This window comes from Balearica regulorum, chromosome 13 (assembly GCF_011004875.1).
Source record: "Balearica regulorum gibbericeps isolate bBalReg1 chromosome 13, bBalReg1.pri, whole genome shotgun sequence".
Classification (NCBI taxonomy): Eukaryota; Metazoa; Chordata; class Aves; order Gruiformes; family Gruidae; genus Balearica; species Balearica regulorum.
The window spans coordinates 21,581,416-21,596,037 of NC_046196.1; the positions used below are offsets into that span (position 1 = coordinate 21,581,416).

Sequence of the window (14,622 nt, forward strand, 5' to 3'; positions counted from 1 at the left end):
CGTGTGAGTGTTAGGGTGGGTACCGGGGATGCCGAGGCACCGGGGTGGGCACGGGGGGTGGGGACCGCCGATGTGCCGGGGTGGGTCCCGGGGGGTGGCGGGGTCCCGGGGTGGGTACCGGGGGGTGCCGATGTCCCGGGGTGGGTACCGGGGGGTGGCGGGGTACCGGGGTGGGTACTGGGGGGTGCCGATGTCCCGGGGTGGGTACCGGGGGGTGGCGGGGTACCGGGGTGGGTCCCGGGGGGTGCCGATGTCCCGGGGTGGGTACCGGGGGGTGGCGGGGTACCGGGGTGGGTACTGGGGGGTGCCGATGTCCCGGGGTGGGTACCGGGGGGTGGCGGGGTCCCGGGGTGGGTACCGGGGGGTGCCGATGTGCCGGGGTGGGTCCCGGGGTGGGTACCGGGGGGTGGCGGGGTACCGGGGTGGGTACCGGGGGGTGCCGATGTCCCGGGGTGGGTCCCGGGGTGGGTACCGGGGGTGCCGATGTCCCGGGGTGGGTACCGGGGGGTGCCGATGTGCCGGGGTGGGTCCCGGGGTGGGTACCGGGGGTGCCGATGTGCCGGGTGTGCGCGGCGCGGCCCCGCTCGCCTCCTACAAGTCCCACAAGCCCCGCCGGGCGGCGGGCGGCCGAAGACTACATCTCCCAGGCTGCCGGGACAGGGCCCCCGCCCCGCCCCGCCCGGCACGGCACGGCACGGCACGGCACGGCACGGCACGGCGCGGAGGGCGCGGCGCGGGGGGCGGCGGCGGGGCCCGGTCGTGCCCGGCAGCGGGGCCATGCCGGAGCCGAGCCAGGTACCGCGGCGGGGAGCGGGCCCGGGGGCGGGGGGGGGGATGTCGGGGGGGCGATATCGCGGGCTGCGGCCGGGGGAGGCTGGCCGGGAGCTGCGCCGGTGCTGGGTGCTGGTCCCGGTGCTGGGTGCTGGTCCCGGTGCTGGGTGCTGGCCTCGGGGAGCAGGCACCCGGGGGGGCACTGGATTTATCCCCGGGGTGCTGGCGCCGGGAGGATGCGCTGGCCCCGGGTGCTGGTTCTGGGGTGCTGGCCCCGGGGTGCTGGCCCCGGTCCTGGGGTGCTGGTCCCCGGGAGGACGCGCTGGCCCCGAGAGGATGCGCTGGGCCTGGGTGCTGGCCCCGGTCCTGGGGTGCTGGTCCCAGGGGTACGCGCTGGCCCCGGGTGCTGGCCCCCGGGAGGACACACCAGCCAGAGCCCTGGGGTGCAGCCCCGGGGTGCTGCCCGGGGAGGATGCGCTGGCCCCTGGCAGGGGGGCCGGGGGTGCTCCCCGCGGCCCGGGGGGAGCCGTGTGCCCCGGGGGGGTGCCGTGCCGCAGGGCCCAGATCCTGGGGCGATGCTGGGGGCAGAGCTGGGGTGGCCGCAGAGGGGACCGGGGTGGCCGCGGGTTTCCAGGGGTGTGGGTGCCAGCGGGAACCCCCAGTCCCCACCGGTGCCGGTGTGCGTGTGAGGTCCCTCGGCAGCGGTGTGACACATGGCCGCGTGACACGCGGCGTCCCCTGCCTGGGTAGCGGCAGGCAGGATTTCACGAACGCAGCGCGAGCATCCTTGGGGACGGCGTAGGAAACCGTGTCACCGAGCAGGGAAACGTCCCTCGCCTGCGTCTGTGGACGGGCGTTGGCGTGGGAGCCGAGCGGCGGCCGACCCGCTGGGGTGCGCGCCTGTTGTTGCGGGGTGTTCCCGTGGCCGAGGCACGGCTGCCGGAGCGGGGTCGGTGCCGGAGCGGCGTTGGTGCCGGAGCGGCGTTGGTGCCGGAGCCTGGCCTTTAGGGCCTGGCGATGCAAAGGGTCCCCGCACGCGCTGGGGGCTCGGGTGCTGCTGGCCCGAGGTTTTGCTCGGGCTCCAGCTGCAGAGCCGGAGCACTTATTGCAACGCTTCCGAATATTTTCCTGCAACAAGGGCTCCCCATCCCAGCAGGAGGATTTTTGGGGGGAGGACAGCGAGCGAGCTCAGACTGGAGGAAGGGCCGCGTCCCCTCCTGCTGCCGAACGAGCAAAAAACATGGCTGGGTGACACCAAGCCCAGAAAACTCGCTGTGCTTCCCTCTGGAAAGAGGTGGGGGCTCCGAGCTGGTGGTTTTGCTCCTCCGTTATCTGGGGGTGCCCCATGGGGCCGGGGGCTCCCCCCCCGTACCCAGCGCCGCCCCAAACAGCAGCACCCACCACGTCCCAGCCGGGGCGGTGAGCAGGGATGGGAAGTTGCTCGGTGCTTTGGGCTCCGTTTTCCTTTTTCCTCCCCTTTTATCAGAGCCAGATGTCGCGTCTGCAGCGATGAAGCTTGGGGCAGGGAAGGGGGGGGCTGCCTTGGCTGCCGTTCCCCCCGCCGCCCCCCCAGCCATGCGCGTGCCCGTCTGTCTGTCTGTCTGTCTGTCCCCATCTGGCAGCGAGCAGCGGCCCCGCTGCCGGTTGTGTGCGGCAGCTGCCTGTCGAAAGCGTTTCCCCTCTCCTCCGAGGAGCTCATGGCGGTTCTCGGGAACGGCGAGACGCGCTCCGTTCGCCCGCCCACGCCTCGCCGGCGCCGGAGGCAGGGAGAGCAGGCAGGGAGAGCAGGCAGGGAGAGCAGGCAGGGAGAGCAGGCAGGGAGACCCCCGGCAGCCGCACACCGAGGGAACCGACTCGGGCTTGAATTTTCATGCCCAAACAAGCTCCAAACTCCCGCTTTTCGGCAAAAGGCTCCGATGGCACCGAGGGCGCGATGGTTTCCCCGCCGGCTCTTGGCACGCTGGATGCCGCCTTGGCCCACGCCGAGGTTGCATTTAATTCTTGCAAGAGTGCAAACTGCTAATTGCTCTCCAGCAGCTCGGCTGGCTTCGGTGCTTCTCAACGAGCTGTGATTTATTGGAGCCCGTTAGTTCCCCGGGGGCTTGGGATGCGGCGGGAGAGGCTGGGACCCTCCTCTCCCTGCCCTGCCGGGCTCCGCGTCGGGCTCCGGGGGGAATCTCTCTGGGCTCCGCGTCACTCTTTGCCGTTGGCATCTCCCGAAAGCTTTTTCGGAGACTGCAAGAGATTTGGGTCCGGGCTCCGCGGCAAAGTTCCCCGAGATACCCCCAAAGCGCACATGGATGAATGGTGAATATATATAAACAATTTTTATATATATATATATATTTGCATGCGTTGTATATGGGTCTTTATTTTTTTCTTCCTGGATGAACAGTTCAGCGATGGGGCCCTAAAGCATCCCCTGCGCCAGCCGCTCTCAGGAAACCAGAGCAAGCTGCAGTCGCTTCGCTCCGGGTGCCACCGTGTCCCCAGCAAGGGACTTTTGATCTGCAGCGGTAATTGGGCTAATTAGGAAAATGCAAATCCTCCCCCTTCTCCCTGAGTGTCCGAGCAGAGCCCCAGCTGGCGGAGAGGAGAAGTCGGGTTCCCTCACCGGTGGAGCTGCTCTAATTCTACGTTTAATGGGAGTCCCTGGCAGTAACTGGGCTGTGCTGGGATGGATGGCCTTCGGCCGGAGGAGCCTTTCATAACTTCCCTGTGATGAAATCTTAGGTACAATTTTCCTAACGAGTTCAGCGGCCTCTCGGCACCGCCTGCGAGCAGAGCAAACTCCGGGCGGTTTTACGGGGCCGCCCCGCAGCGTGCACCGAGTTTGCAGTTCTCTGCTCAGGCTGTGTCCTGGGGGAGAGAAGGGGGGCAGGGGGCTTTGGGTGGCAGCACCCATCAGCCAGCTCTTGAAAGCCTTTGGGTTGCCTCTGCCTCCCATCCCTGGAGCTGCCGAGCCCCGGGGGAGGGGGACAGCAAAGCGCAGCGGGGGGGGCCCTGCGTTCCTGCTCGCCTTCCCTGGGCAAAAGGCCACGGCCGACGGCAGCGGCGGCGCCTCCCCGGCACGGCGTCTGCCCGTCCTGCGCTCCTGCGCATATTTTTCTGGTGAGGCATCGAGGACGAACATAACGGGTGCGGGCTGGTAAAACGAGCCGCGGTGGTGGAGGGGGAGCAGTTCCCTCCCGGTGGCGGCGGCGGCCGGCGGGGAGGCTCAGGGTGCTGCCGGCGGCTCGCTGGGTGCCGGTGGTGGAGGGTGAGTGGGGGCTCTGCCTTTGCCAGGGAGCATGCCTGCACCCACCGTGGATGCGTCCTTGCAGGTGGCTGAGGATTTGGGGGGGAGACCGATCGGGGGTGTTTGCGGTGCTGTGGCAGGCACGGAGGGGGGCACGGACCGGGCAGATCCCACTGACCTCAGCCCGCAGCCGTGGGAGGACGAGGTGGAAGCGTGGCCGGCAGGGCCCGGTGGCTTTGCACGGGGAGCTGGGGGGAGGACAGGGGAGAGGAGGAGGCAGCGGGGAGCGGGGAGCCCCCGGGCTCCCTATCCTCTGCTCTGCCGGGGGCTGGCTGGCACCCCCACCTGCTAGCCGGCCCCAAGCCCGGCCACTCGGTGGGACCCAGCTCGGTGTGGCCCAACCCAGCGGTACCTGTCCCAGTGGCTTGGTGGTACCCGACCCCATGGTACCTCACATGGTGGTACCCGACCCGGTGGTACGTGACGTGGCTGAGCGGTACCTGACCCAGCGACTCGGTGGTACCTGACCCGGTGGTACCTGAGCCGGTGGTACCCGACCCGGTGGCTCGGTGGTACCAGTGGTACCTGACCCGGTGGTACCCGACCCGGTGGTACCTGAGCCGGTGGCACCGATCTGGTGGCTTGACGGTGCCCGGCTCGGCGGTGCCCAGCAGCTGGGGCCGTTGGTGCAAACTGAGGGCTCTGGGGTGGGTGCCTGGGGGTGCGGGGCAGCACGGCAGGGTCTGCCCCCCGGCTCTGGTCGGCTCTGCAGGCGTTCGGGGCTGGGGGGGGGTGCAGAGCGTCCCCGCTGTACCAGGCTGAGCGGCGAGTCCCCCTGCCCTCCCCGCCTGTCCTGCCTCGGGGAGGAGGCTGCTGCGTAACGGGGAACGGGCGTAACGAGGCCACGCAGCGAGCGTGGCCTTGGGCTTACACAGGGGCTGGGGGGGGTCCCCTTTCCCCACAGCAGCCTGGGGACAGTCGGGGGGATGCGGGGGCTGGGGGGGGGGGGTGGGGGGGGAAGCGGCGCTGGCAGATGGCCAAGCAGCGTCCCTGCTCGGGGACGGGGGCATCAGCCGCGTGGGCTGGCGCACGTGGCTCGCCTGTCCCGATGAGTCCGTGCATGGGAGCTGCGGGGGCGGTCGGCTGCTTCTGCCAGTGTGGTTTGGTTGGTTGTTGGGGGTTTTTTTGGGGGGTGGAGTGGCTAGGACAGCCAGATGGGCTCCACAGGCAAAGCCCCCCACACCCGGCATCGCCCCGTCGGGCAGCGAAGGGTGTTGGGGATGGAGCGGGTGCCCCCGGGGTCCTCACCCTGCTGCGGTCAAGCCGAGGTGCTGCTGGACCGGTTGTTGCAGACCCCGTCCACCGGCAAGGGTGGGAGCATCCCTTTCGGAGCTTTCCCGCTGCTGGGACCTCCCCTGCACCCCCAAATCCCATAGGAAACGGCCGTGGCGCTGGCTGGCTCCGTCCCAGTCCCACGCCGGGGATTTGGCCTCCCACGGTCTTCCCTGACCCCGTCCCAGGGCTGAGCCCGAAATAACCCCTCCGGATGCGGGGCACGAGGAAACGCTGGAACTGCTGCCAGCCAGGGGTGCGAGGAGGGTTTAAAGCATGGGAAACCCAATTAACTGGGCTCCATTAGCTGATTGAGCTGGCTGATAAGAGTATGATTAATTAAAAGGATGGAGAATAAGTTCCCAGGTCCTCGCTGCCGTGATGGCTTACCCCACGACATTGGCTTCTCCTGTTAATGCCCGGTGCCCGGCTACCGTCAATCCTTGGCGGCATTGCTCGGCGGCGGGGAGAAATGCCCTTACACCGACGCCGGCTTCGCTCCCTGCTCCCTTTCCCATCCCGCACCCGGGGCTGGGGGGGGGGAAAAATACGATCCCTCCGGATGAGCGGCGCGGGAAAGGACCGTTTTAATTAACCGTGCTTTTCTCGCCGGGTCTCGGGTTGGCTTCGGAAGCCAAGCGATGCAGAAGGACGGGAGCACCGTCCCCTCCCGCGCCGCCCCCGGCAGCTTCCTGCTGGCCGTATCCCTGCGGAGCACCCAGCTAACGCGAGCTGACGGCCCTGGCGGAGGCTAAAGCAGCTCCGGGGCGGGGGGGGGGTTGGTGCAACCTCGGGCAGCCGCTCGGACCGTGGAAAAAAGCAAATTTGAGCGGTTTTCTGAATTTCTGTAGTGATCCCGCTGGGTGAAACCAGGCCTGAAACAAGGACAGCTCACCACTCGGTGTTTCTTTCTGCCTGGGGCTGGAGGAGGTGGAGAAGAATTAACTCGCCTCCACTCCCTTTTCTGGCCAAAAAAACCCCCAACCCTAAAAAAATCTCTTTTTTCCCACCCATGACAGCAGGACTCTGCCTGTCCCCAGGGGGGTGGCACCCCATCTCCTGGCGACGGCTCCTTCCTGCACCCACCCTGTCGTTTTCCCAGCAAGGAAATCGGTGCCAAGGACCTCAGGGTATCTTAGAAATGAGCAAACAAAACCAACATAGACCCAAAAAAAGGCAGGTGGGGATGTGCTCGATGGCCTTACGGTGACGGAGAAGGCATCCTCCAGGCTGCAGGGCCGCCGGTCGCATCGCTCCAGCCTTCATCCTGAAATTAAAGATTCTACATCCTGAAATGAAAGATTATATGATTGGAGGGGGGGGGATGGATCAAATAATAAAAAAAAAAATCACCCAACTGTAAAAGCAGTGGAGCGATTTGCCGGGACCTTTTAATAACCTCGCTTCGTTATCTCTTGCAATCAAAGAGCAACTCATGTTTGATGAGCACGTGGCCTTCAGGAGGCGATTAAGGAGACTGAGGGATGAATTTGGGAGCGGGAGGCTATTTAATGGTATCGCTGAGTTGCCGGGCTCACTCACCACAGAAGAAATCCCCTGTTATTTTAAGGAAAAAAAAAAAAAAAAAATCAAAACCTGGTGCAAAGAGCCCCCGCAAACCCCCCGGCCGGCGGGGTTTTGTTTGGCGGAGGCAGGGAGGGACTGGTTAACGCCGGGTTCTTGCAGATGCTGGGGTCTACGAGGACCACTGCGGCTGGAAATAGCCGCCAGCCCCTGCTAGGAAAGCGATGACTCAAATAACCCACTGGTATTTAAGGATGCTTTAATGCGTGTGAGCTGGGCTGGAGGATGGGTTGAGTTTTTTTCGCACCCCCCCCCCTCAGCCTGCGGTCGGGGGCAGCTCTGGGAGGCCCCGGGATGGGGCCGTACAGAAACGTGCTCCAGATGCCGACGGGCCGGGATGCAGCAAGGCAGGACTCGGGCTGGGCAGCCGGAAAGGGATTTTTTTTTTTTTTTTTCGCCCCCCCCCTTTCACCGGGAACTAAAATACGGTGGGCACGTGATAGCCGATTTCCTTCAGCCTTTAACAAGCCCCGTGGGACGGGGAGCAGCAGGAGCAGGCGAAGGGCGATCAGCCCGTCCCGCTCGGCGTCCCCACCCCATCACAGCTAAAAAGAGCCCAAAAAATCACCTTTTACCTCTAAACCCTTCCAGCGCTGGGCATCGGGGGGGGGTGGGGGGGGCGTGTAGCTTCTGACTGGCTTTATCCCACCCCCCCAGATGCAAACCCTCCGTCTAACAACCACCCCCCGCTTTTTCCCACTGGCAGCAACCCAAGAAACTCGTTGCGGTCGCTCGCCAGCCATCCACGTGCTGTGTAAGTGTGTTACCCCCCACCCACACCCCCACACCCCCACACCCCCCCCCCGAGCCAGGAAAAAGACTTGGCCAACGGTCGCGGCTGGGGTGCGCACCCCTTTTCGGGCTCTTTCCTTTACAGGCTGTCGCCGCTCGGACAAATGTTTGACAGTGGGTTAATGATTTGGGCAGGAGCCATCGGTGCCCGGCAGAGTGATGGGCTGGGGGGGTTGGTCCATGCTCAGGTCTCCCCCCATTCCGGCAAGGAGGGGTTGTGGTTTTTTTGGGGGGGGGGGCTCAGCAGCCTCCATCCTCGGTGAGAAAGCCGCTGTCTTCTGCAGGATGTTTTGTAGGAAAGAGGCATCCCGGTGCCTGCCAGCTCCTAATTAGCGCTGCCGGCCTAATTGGGGCCAGGGCTGAGCTGCGGAGGCGATGCTGGCCTTGGGCGGGGGGGGGGGGGCCCTGCCATCCCCCTCCCCAAAAAGCCCCGGGGGGGGGTGACATCTCCACCCCCCCTGGCTGATGGATTCCGCCCCAGCCCAGCAGCTGTGTCAAAAGGGGATTTTCAGCCTCTTTTTAGCTTTTCTAGCTGGGGGGAAGGGGGTGTCTGGCTTTGCCCCCCCACCCCGGCTCGGGGGGCTCGGCCGCTCCTCCTGTCCCTCCCGGGGCGCAGGCGCCGCCACCTCTGCCCCGGCTATTTTTACCCGCCGGGATCACGAGCGAAACGGGTGACCTTCCCCAAGGGACGCTGCCACGCGGGGCAGGGGGACGCACAGCTGCCGGCATCGGTCCCCGGGGAGCCCGTGGGGCCGCCCAACGGCCTTGTCCCGGGTGCCTCAGTGGGGGCGGCCGGTGCGGAGGGGTTTGGAGGGGCCGCTTGTGGCGCGGTGGAGGAGCAGGATGGAGCCTACGGAAAGGAGCCGCTTGTTCGGCTCCGGAGGCGAGTTCGCGGCTGAGCCTTTGTCTGGCAGAGAGCTAGGGAGGGCACGGCCTGGGGGCTGCCCTGAGCCCCCCCCCACCCCCGGCGAGGAGCTGGCGTGGACGCGGCGATGCCACCATCGCGGCTGTCTCCGCACCCCTTCGGGGGCGGCTCGTCTGCTGCCGGGGACGGGCTGGGTGACGTTTTCCAAAGCTCAACGGGGAACCAACTCCTCAGCCCCCCTCCCAGCACCCTCCCTCCGCTCCGTGCAGCCCCCCCAGCTCCGCCGTGTGCGTTGCCATCCCTTACCCACCGTCCCCTCCTTCCCGCTCCAGGCCGGTATCGCCACGGCCGCGTCCCCGAGCCAGCGGCTGCGTGCAGCGTGCCAGCGGATCAGCTAAAGCCGGGGGACGATGAGAACCATCACGGCCGAGAGCCAGCCGGGGCCGGGACCTGGAGGAGCCGTCGAGGCGCGGTGCCACAGCTGAGGCCGGTGTGCCGAGCCGTGCCGGAGCCCTGCGGCCGGTGGCAGATGCTCTCTGCCCGGCACGTGGAGCCGCCGGGGGCCCTCGCCGCGGCCGGACCACGCGGATGGAAAGCTGCAGCCCGGCAGGTAGGAGCCCGGCACGGTGGCTTGGGGCGGGGGGACGACTCTGCAATCCCTCACCCCCCCCCCCCCAGCACGCTGCCGCTGGGATTTAAAGCTCTCGGTCCCGCAGGGAGCCTCGCTGGCCGGCTGACGCCATCCCGCGCCCTATGCCCGAGCCCTATGCCGGAGCGGGCGCCCTCCCCGGCTCAGCCGCCCGCCGACCATGAAGTGCTCGTTGCGCTTCTGCTTCCTCTCGACCGCCTTCCTGCTCGTCTTCGTCATGTCCCTCCTCTTCACCTACTCCCACCACAGCATCGCCTACCTGGACCCCGGCGGGCTGGGCAGCATCCACCGGGTGAAGCTGGTGCCCGGCTACGCCGGCATGCAGCGGCTCAGCAAGGGGGGGCCGTACCCCCGGGGCTGCGCCTGCCGCCGCTGCCCGGCCGAGGAAGCCAGGGCTGCCGACTGGTTTGACGGGCGCTACGACGGCGCCGTCTCCCCGGTGTGGACCAAGGAGAACATGGACCTGCCGCCCGACGTCCAGAGGTGGTGGATGGTGAGAGAGGGGACGGGTCCCCCCGCAGCGTGCTCCGGCACGGGGGGGGGTGCAGCTTTCTCCTTCACCGGAGAGGAGGGGGTCGCTGGCTGATGCCCCCCCACCCTTCTGCTCCCCCCGCAGATGCTGCAGCCCCAGTTCAAGTCCCACAACACCCACGAGGTCCTGAGCAAGCTCTTCCAGATTGTGCCGGGCGAGGATCCCTACCGCTCCCGCGATCCGCGCCGCTGCCGCCGCTGCGCCGTGGTCGGCAACTCGGGCAACCTGCGCGGCTCTGGCTACGGGCCGGAGATTGATGGGCACGACTTCATCATGCGGTGAGGGCAGGGGATCGCTGCCGGGGGCACCGCCTGCCCGCTCAGCCCCACGGGCAGCGCAGAGACACGGGGCAGCGCCGGCGGGTGCCGGTGGGTGCCGGTGGGCTGCTGTGCACCGCAGCGGGGACGTCTCTCAGGGGCTGCAGTGGGTCAGGAGATGCCGGGGTGGGGGGGGTTGTCCCTGTGCCGCACACCACAGCCTGGATCCTGTTGCTCGGTCAAGGAGCCCGTCGTGTCCCACTGGGTGCTAGGATGGGTGGGAGCGGGTCCTGCCCCGCCGTCACCCTGGGCTGGCCCGGGGGGGGGGGATCCTCAGCTGGGAAACCGCTCCTCAGCAGCGCTGGGCAGCTGGGAGGGGGGTGCCACCTTCCCCGCTCTCCCCCCCAGGATGAACCAGGCCCCCACAGTGGGTTTCGAGGGCGACGTGGGCGGTCGGACCACGCACCACTTCATGTACCCCGAGAGTGCCAAGAACCTGCCCGCCAACGTCAGCTTCGTGCTGGTGCCCTTCAAAACCCTGGACCTGCTCTGGATCGCCAGTGCCCTCTCCACCGGCCAGATCAGGTTGTAAGTACCCGGCGAGCGCCGGCGGCACCGGGCTGCCTGCCTGCCTGCCGCGGGGACGGTTTCCCCGGAGCGGTGGGGATCCGTCGGTTCCTCCATCCCGGAGCATCCCCCGGCGCCAGGGGGCTGGGGCTGGGCTTGGGGGGGGGGGCAGGACCCCCGGCAGCTCACCTGCCTCCCCAACTTTTTCCCCAGCACGTACGCGCCCGTGAAGCCTTTTCTGCGAGTGGACAAAGAAAAGGTAAGGGGGCTCGTCCCAACCGCTGCGATGAGCACCCACCTCCTCTCGGGGGCCACACACAGGTCTTGGCGTTCCTTCCCGGGGTGCCGAGGGGAGCGCGGCCAGGGCTCCGGCGCTAACCCCAGCCCCTCCTCCCAGGTGCAGATCTACAACCCTGCCTTCTTCAAGTACATCCACGACCGCTGGACGGAGCACCACGGGCGCTACCCCTCCACCGGCATGCTGGTGCTCTTCTTCGCCCTCCACGTCTGCGACGAGGTGGGTGACGCGTCCTCGGGGTCCTCCTCCAGATTTCGGGGTTCCCGGCTGGGCGGCGGGGTGCTGGTTGGGGTGCTGAGCCTTGCAGCGCTGAGGAGGGAGGTGGCTGCCTTGGCTCCAACCGCAGCACTTTCATTTGCTCCTCTTGCCCAACGCCACGGCCGTGGGCACCCTCGACCGGCGGGGAGGCCGTGCAGGGGGACGGACGCCTTCGACGCGGTGCCAAATCCCTCCCGGCAGCGCGGCGGGTGCTCGGCCGAGGGGGTCACCGGCCCGGTGTGTGTGTGTGTGGGGGGGGTCAGGGCTGGCTCACCCCCCCCCCCCCCCCCCCACCGCAGGTGAACGTCTTCGGGTTCGGCGCCGACAGCCGGGGCAACTGGCACCACTACTGGGAGAACAACCGCTACGCCGGGGAGTTCAGGAAAACGGGGGTGCACGATGCCGACTTCGAGGCGCACATCATCGACATGCTGGCCAAAACCAGCAAGATCGAGGTTTACCGGGGGAACTGAGGGCTGCGCCTCCTCCCGCTCCCCTGCGCCGGCCGGGTCCCGGCTGCCCGCGGGGACAGCGAGGGTCTCCCCGGCAGCCTCGGGCGACGAGCGCCGCGTGGGCAGCGTGGCCCCGCGCCACCGACGGAGCCGTCCCCGGCGATATTTGGTGCCTCCAGCAGCCAATCAGGTTCAGAGCTAAAGGAAACTTTTTGCTTTTCTTTTTTAATTATTATTATTATTAAGAAACCCAGCTAAGAAAGGATTTGTAAACACAATCAGCGACTGACGGGGCGGCGGGGGCGTCCGCCTCCCATCTCTTTACTATCAAACCAAATGCTGCTCTTTTTAAATCAAGACATAACCCCCCCCCCCGAAGCCGGGTGACTTTGGGGAGCGCCCGAGCATCGCGTCCAGGCCAGGAGAGACGTGGCGGCCGAGAGCTCGGCTCCCCCCTCCCCGGTGCCACAGCCTTGCCAGTGGAACCAGCTGCTTCTTTCTTCCTTTGTTTTGGTTTTTTTTGGGTTTTTTTTGGTTTTTTTACCCACCTGGGGCAGCCGCCATCGTTCCTTCCCCGGTGAAGGCTCCCGGCACACAGGCAGATCCCGGCACGGCTGCAAACGCACGGACCCATCGCGGTGAAGCCGACCGTCGCCGATGCTCCGCTGCCGGCGCAGCTGGGCTGGGGGATGGAGAGGAACTCCGGCTTCGGAGCCGGGCATCCCCGCTGCTCTACCTGAGGACTGAGGAAGGGTAGGACGGATTTCAGGAGCAACCAGGCAAAAGGCAGCTAAGAAACCCGCAGGAGCGACAGCCCGGTCCCTCCGGCCAGGCTCCCTCCCGGGATGCTCGAGGGATGCGGGATGTGGCAGCCGGTCCGGCCCCGCCGGAGGGAAGGAGATGCGATTTCCCTTCACTTTTGGGCTGGGAAAAACCAGATTAGAGATAGCTTTAGTGGGTGAAGGACCCGTGCTTTGGCTTTTGTGTTGCTATAAACAGCTCCGGAGAGAAGCTGAAATCCCAAAGTCTTTGCTCTGTGAGGGTGAGGTTTGGTTTTCACCCGTCTGGTACAGCCGGTGCCCTGGGAGGTACCCGGGGCTTTTCGGGCTGGACAGGCTGCCCCGGGGCAGGGAGATGCAGAAGGAAACAGCATCCCCAGGGGTGTAATTAAACCCACTTTCTTTAGGTCAATCAGGCGGGTGGGGTGGTTTTGGGTTTGTTGTTGGTGGTTTTTTTTTTTTTATTTTGAGGAGATGCTGGAAAGCTCAAGAAAAAGGCAATCATGGAAAAGGAACCCTGGAGAGGGACCCTCCGCCTGCGCAGCCGGTGGGTGCCCGGCACGACGGCAAAGCCCTGGCTGCAAGAGTTATTTGAGGAACAATCACCACAGGGGTTTTTTGGACTTGGAGTTTGGGGGTTTTTTACCCTTTTATATCTGGCTTTTCTGTAGCAGCCTCTCAGCTGTTTCTCTACTTTGGTTTGGTTGTTTTTCAGGGTTTTCTTCTTTTTTTTTTTTTTTTTTTTTTGAGGTTTCTCTACAATCATGAAACGTGAGGGTTTGGGTCGCCTGGAGCAGGCACTGAGCGTCCCCTGGGCTGGGGACGTCCGTCTTTTTTTGTCTGCAGGGCTTTAAAACTGGGGTTTGTGGCAGGTTTTGGTAGAAGCGGTGCCGCTCTGGTGAGAACAGCCCTGCGACCGCCACGGCCAGCCCCGAACCCCGCTCCTCTCCCTGGGATGTGGAGGCAGGTTATAGCCAGCCCCGGTCTCCCACCTACCTGGGTTGGTTTTCTTTTTTTTTTTTTTTAGGGGAAGAAAATTAAAAAGTAAAAAAACCAAACACAAAAACCACGAGCAACAACGAGTGCCTTGACCATCTCCTGTCGGCCACACCGGGCTGTGCCCGCTCCCGCGCCGGTGGTAGGGGCTTGGCCGATTTATCTGGCAGTCGTACCCGGTTCCCTCCTTGCGCCGGGCTGGATCTTAGCTGGGAAGTGCTGCTGGGGGAGACAGGGACGCATCCGGGCCATCGAGTCGGTGGCTGGAGAGGCCGAATCCAGCGTGACGAGGCCAGACCAGCTCCTGTCCCAGCTGAGCAGCACCAGGCCAGACAATCACAGGGCGAGCGGTGACGCCGGGTCCCAACCCTGGGTACCAAACCTGCCGGTAGCACAGTGCCGGCGTCCGGCAAAGGGCGCGCTCGCGGCTCCTTCCTGCCCTGACAGTATTTTTTTGGGCTAACTTCCTTCCCCTAGCCTTTTTTTTTTTTTTTTAATTATTATTATTTTTTAGTTTATTTTAATCTGTCCCGCTAGGACTCGCGACCACTTTTGTTTCTCTGGCAGAGCGGCCGCCGGCCACGTGCACGAGGAGCACGCTGCGCGCCCGGCGGGGAGGGGGCCGCGGCGCCGACAAGCACCACTGTACTGTACATAGAGGAGGTGTAGGCAGAGGTTACGGGCAGGGGGGCAGGCAGGGAGGAGGTGCCCAGGCTTGGCAGAGATACTCTTCATCACGCGGTGCCTGATCGAGCACCCATCGCCGCCCAGAGCTCTGAGCTAGGGCTAGGAGCCGGCGGGTGGCTTCGCCCGTAGCCTCTGTGTACGTGGGTACTTCTGCACACAACTGTCTTAAACCAACTTTTTTTTTTTTTTTTTTAAAAGTCAATAAAAACCATGCATCGGAACCGCTCCGTGTTTTCCTTCCCGCAGTCCTGCCCGCTACGCCTTCGCCTGCACCCAAGCGCAGGCATCGGTGGGGTCAGGGGAGGAGGGAGCGGGAGGAGGGAGCGGGAGGGTGTGCGGGGCCGGGGAGGACCCCCTCCTCTCCGTTTGGGCTGGACATCAGCCGCCGGCTGGGATTAACGCCCGTCCACGGGAGCAGGAGCCAAGCGGGAGCCGCAGGAGCCAAGCCCAGCCCCGCGCTGCCCCAGGCACCCAACACAACGCCTGTGGTTAGGTGATGGTGCTGCTCACCCAGACCCTGCACCCGTGCCCAATACGGCCCCTCCTGACCCTCCCCAGAGCCTAA

General features: G+C 65.5%; 1 protein-coding gene across 6 annotated transcripts; it reads left to right on the top strand.

The window, feature by feature from the left end:
* The first annotated feature begins 668 nt into the window (after window positions 1-668).
* Window positions 669-14,278, top strand: ST3GAL2 (ST3 beta-galactoside alpha-2,3-sialyltransferase 2). 6 transcript variants are annotated; one of them, XM_075765184.1, is made up of 8 exons: window positions 669-795; window positions 8,915-9,192; window positions 9,284-9,724; window positions 9,848-10,041; window positions 10,429-10,608; window positions 10,801-10,846; window positions 10,985-11,104; window positions 11,443-14,278. In XM_075765184.1, exons 3-8 carry the CDS (start codon window positions 9,392-9,394, stop codon window positions 11,614-11,616), a joined length of 1,047 nt encoding a protein of 348 aa, XP_075621299.1. In that variant the 5' UTR covers window positions 669-795; window positions 8,915-9,192; window positions 9,284-9,391; the 3' UTR covers window positions 11,617-14,278. The 6 variants fall into 6 exon arrangements, with proteins under 6 accessions (XP_075621299.1, XP_075621297.1, XP_075621300.1 ...); XM_075765182.1 differs by having other exon boundaries at window positions 9,299-9,724; XM_075765185.1 differs by lacking the exon at window positions 669-795 and adding an exon at window positions 2,462-3,078 and having other exon boundaries at window positions 9,299-9,724.
* Window positions 14,279-14,622: the final 344 nt, after the last annotated feature.

Excerpts from the sequence above, each read along its gene's own strand:
- ST3GAL2 (XM_075765184.1), top strand. The coding sequence starts at position 9,392 with ATGAAGTGCTCGTTGCGCTTCTGCTTCCTCTCGACCGCCTTCCTGCTC. Across the intron at positions 10,042-10,428 it reads GGGCACGACTTCATCATGCG|GATGAACCAGGCCCCCACAG; the intron begins GTGAGGGCAGGG and ends TCTCCCCCCCAG. Across the intron at positions 10,847-10,984 it reads TGCGAGTGGACAAAGAAAAG|GTGCAGATCTACAACCCTGC; the intron begins GTAAGGGGGCTC and ends CCCTCCTCCCAG.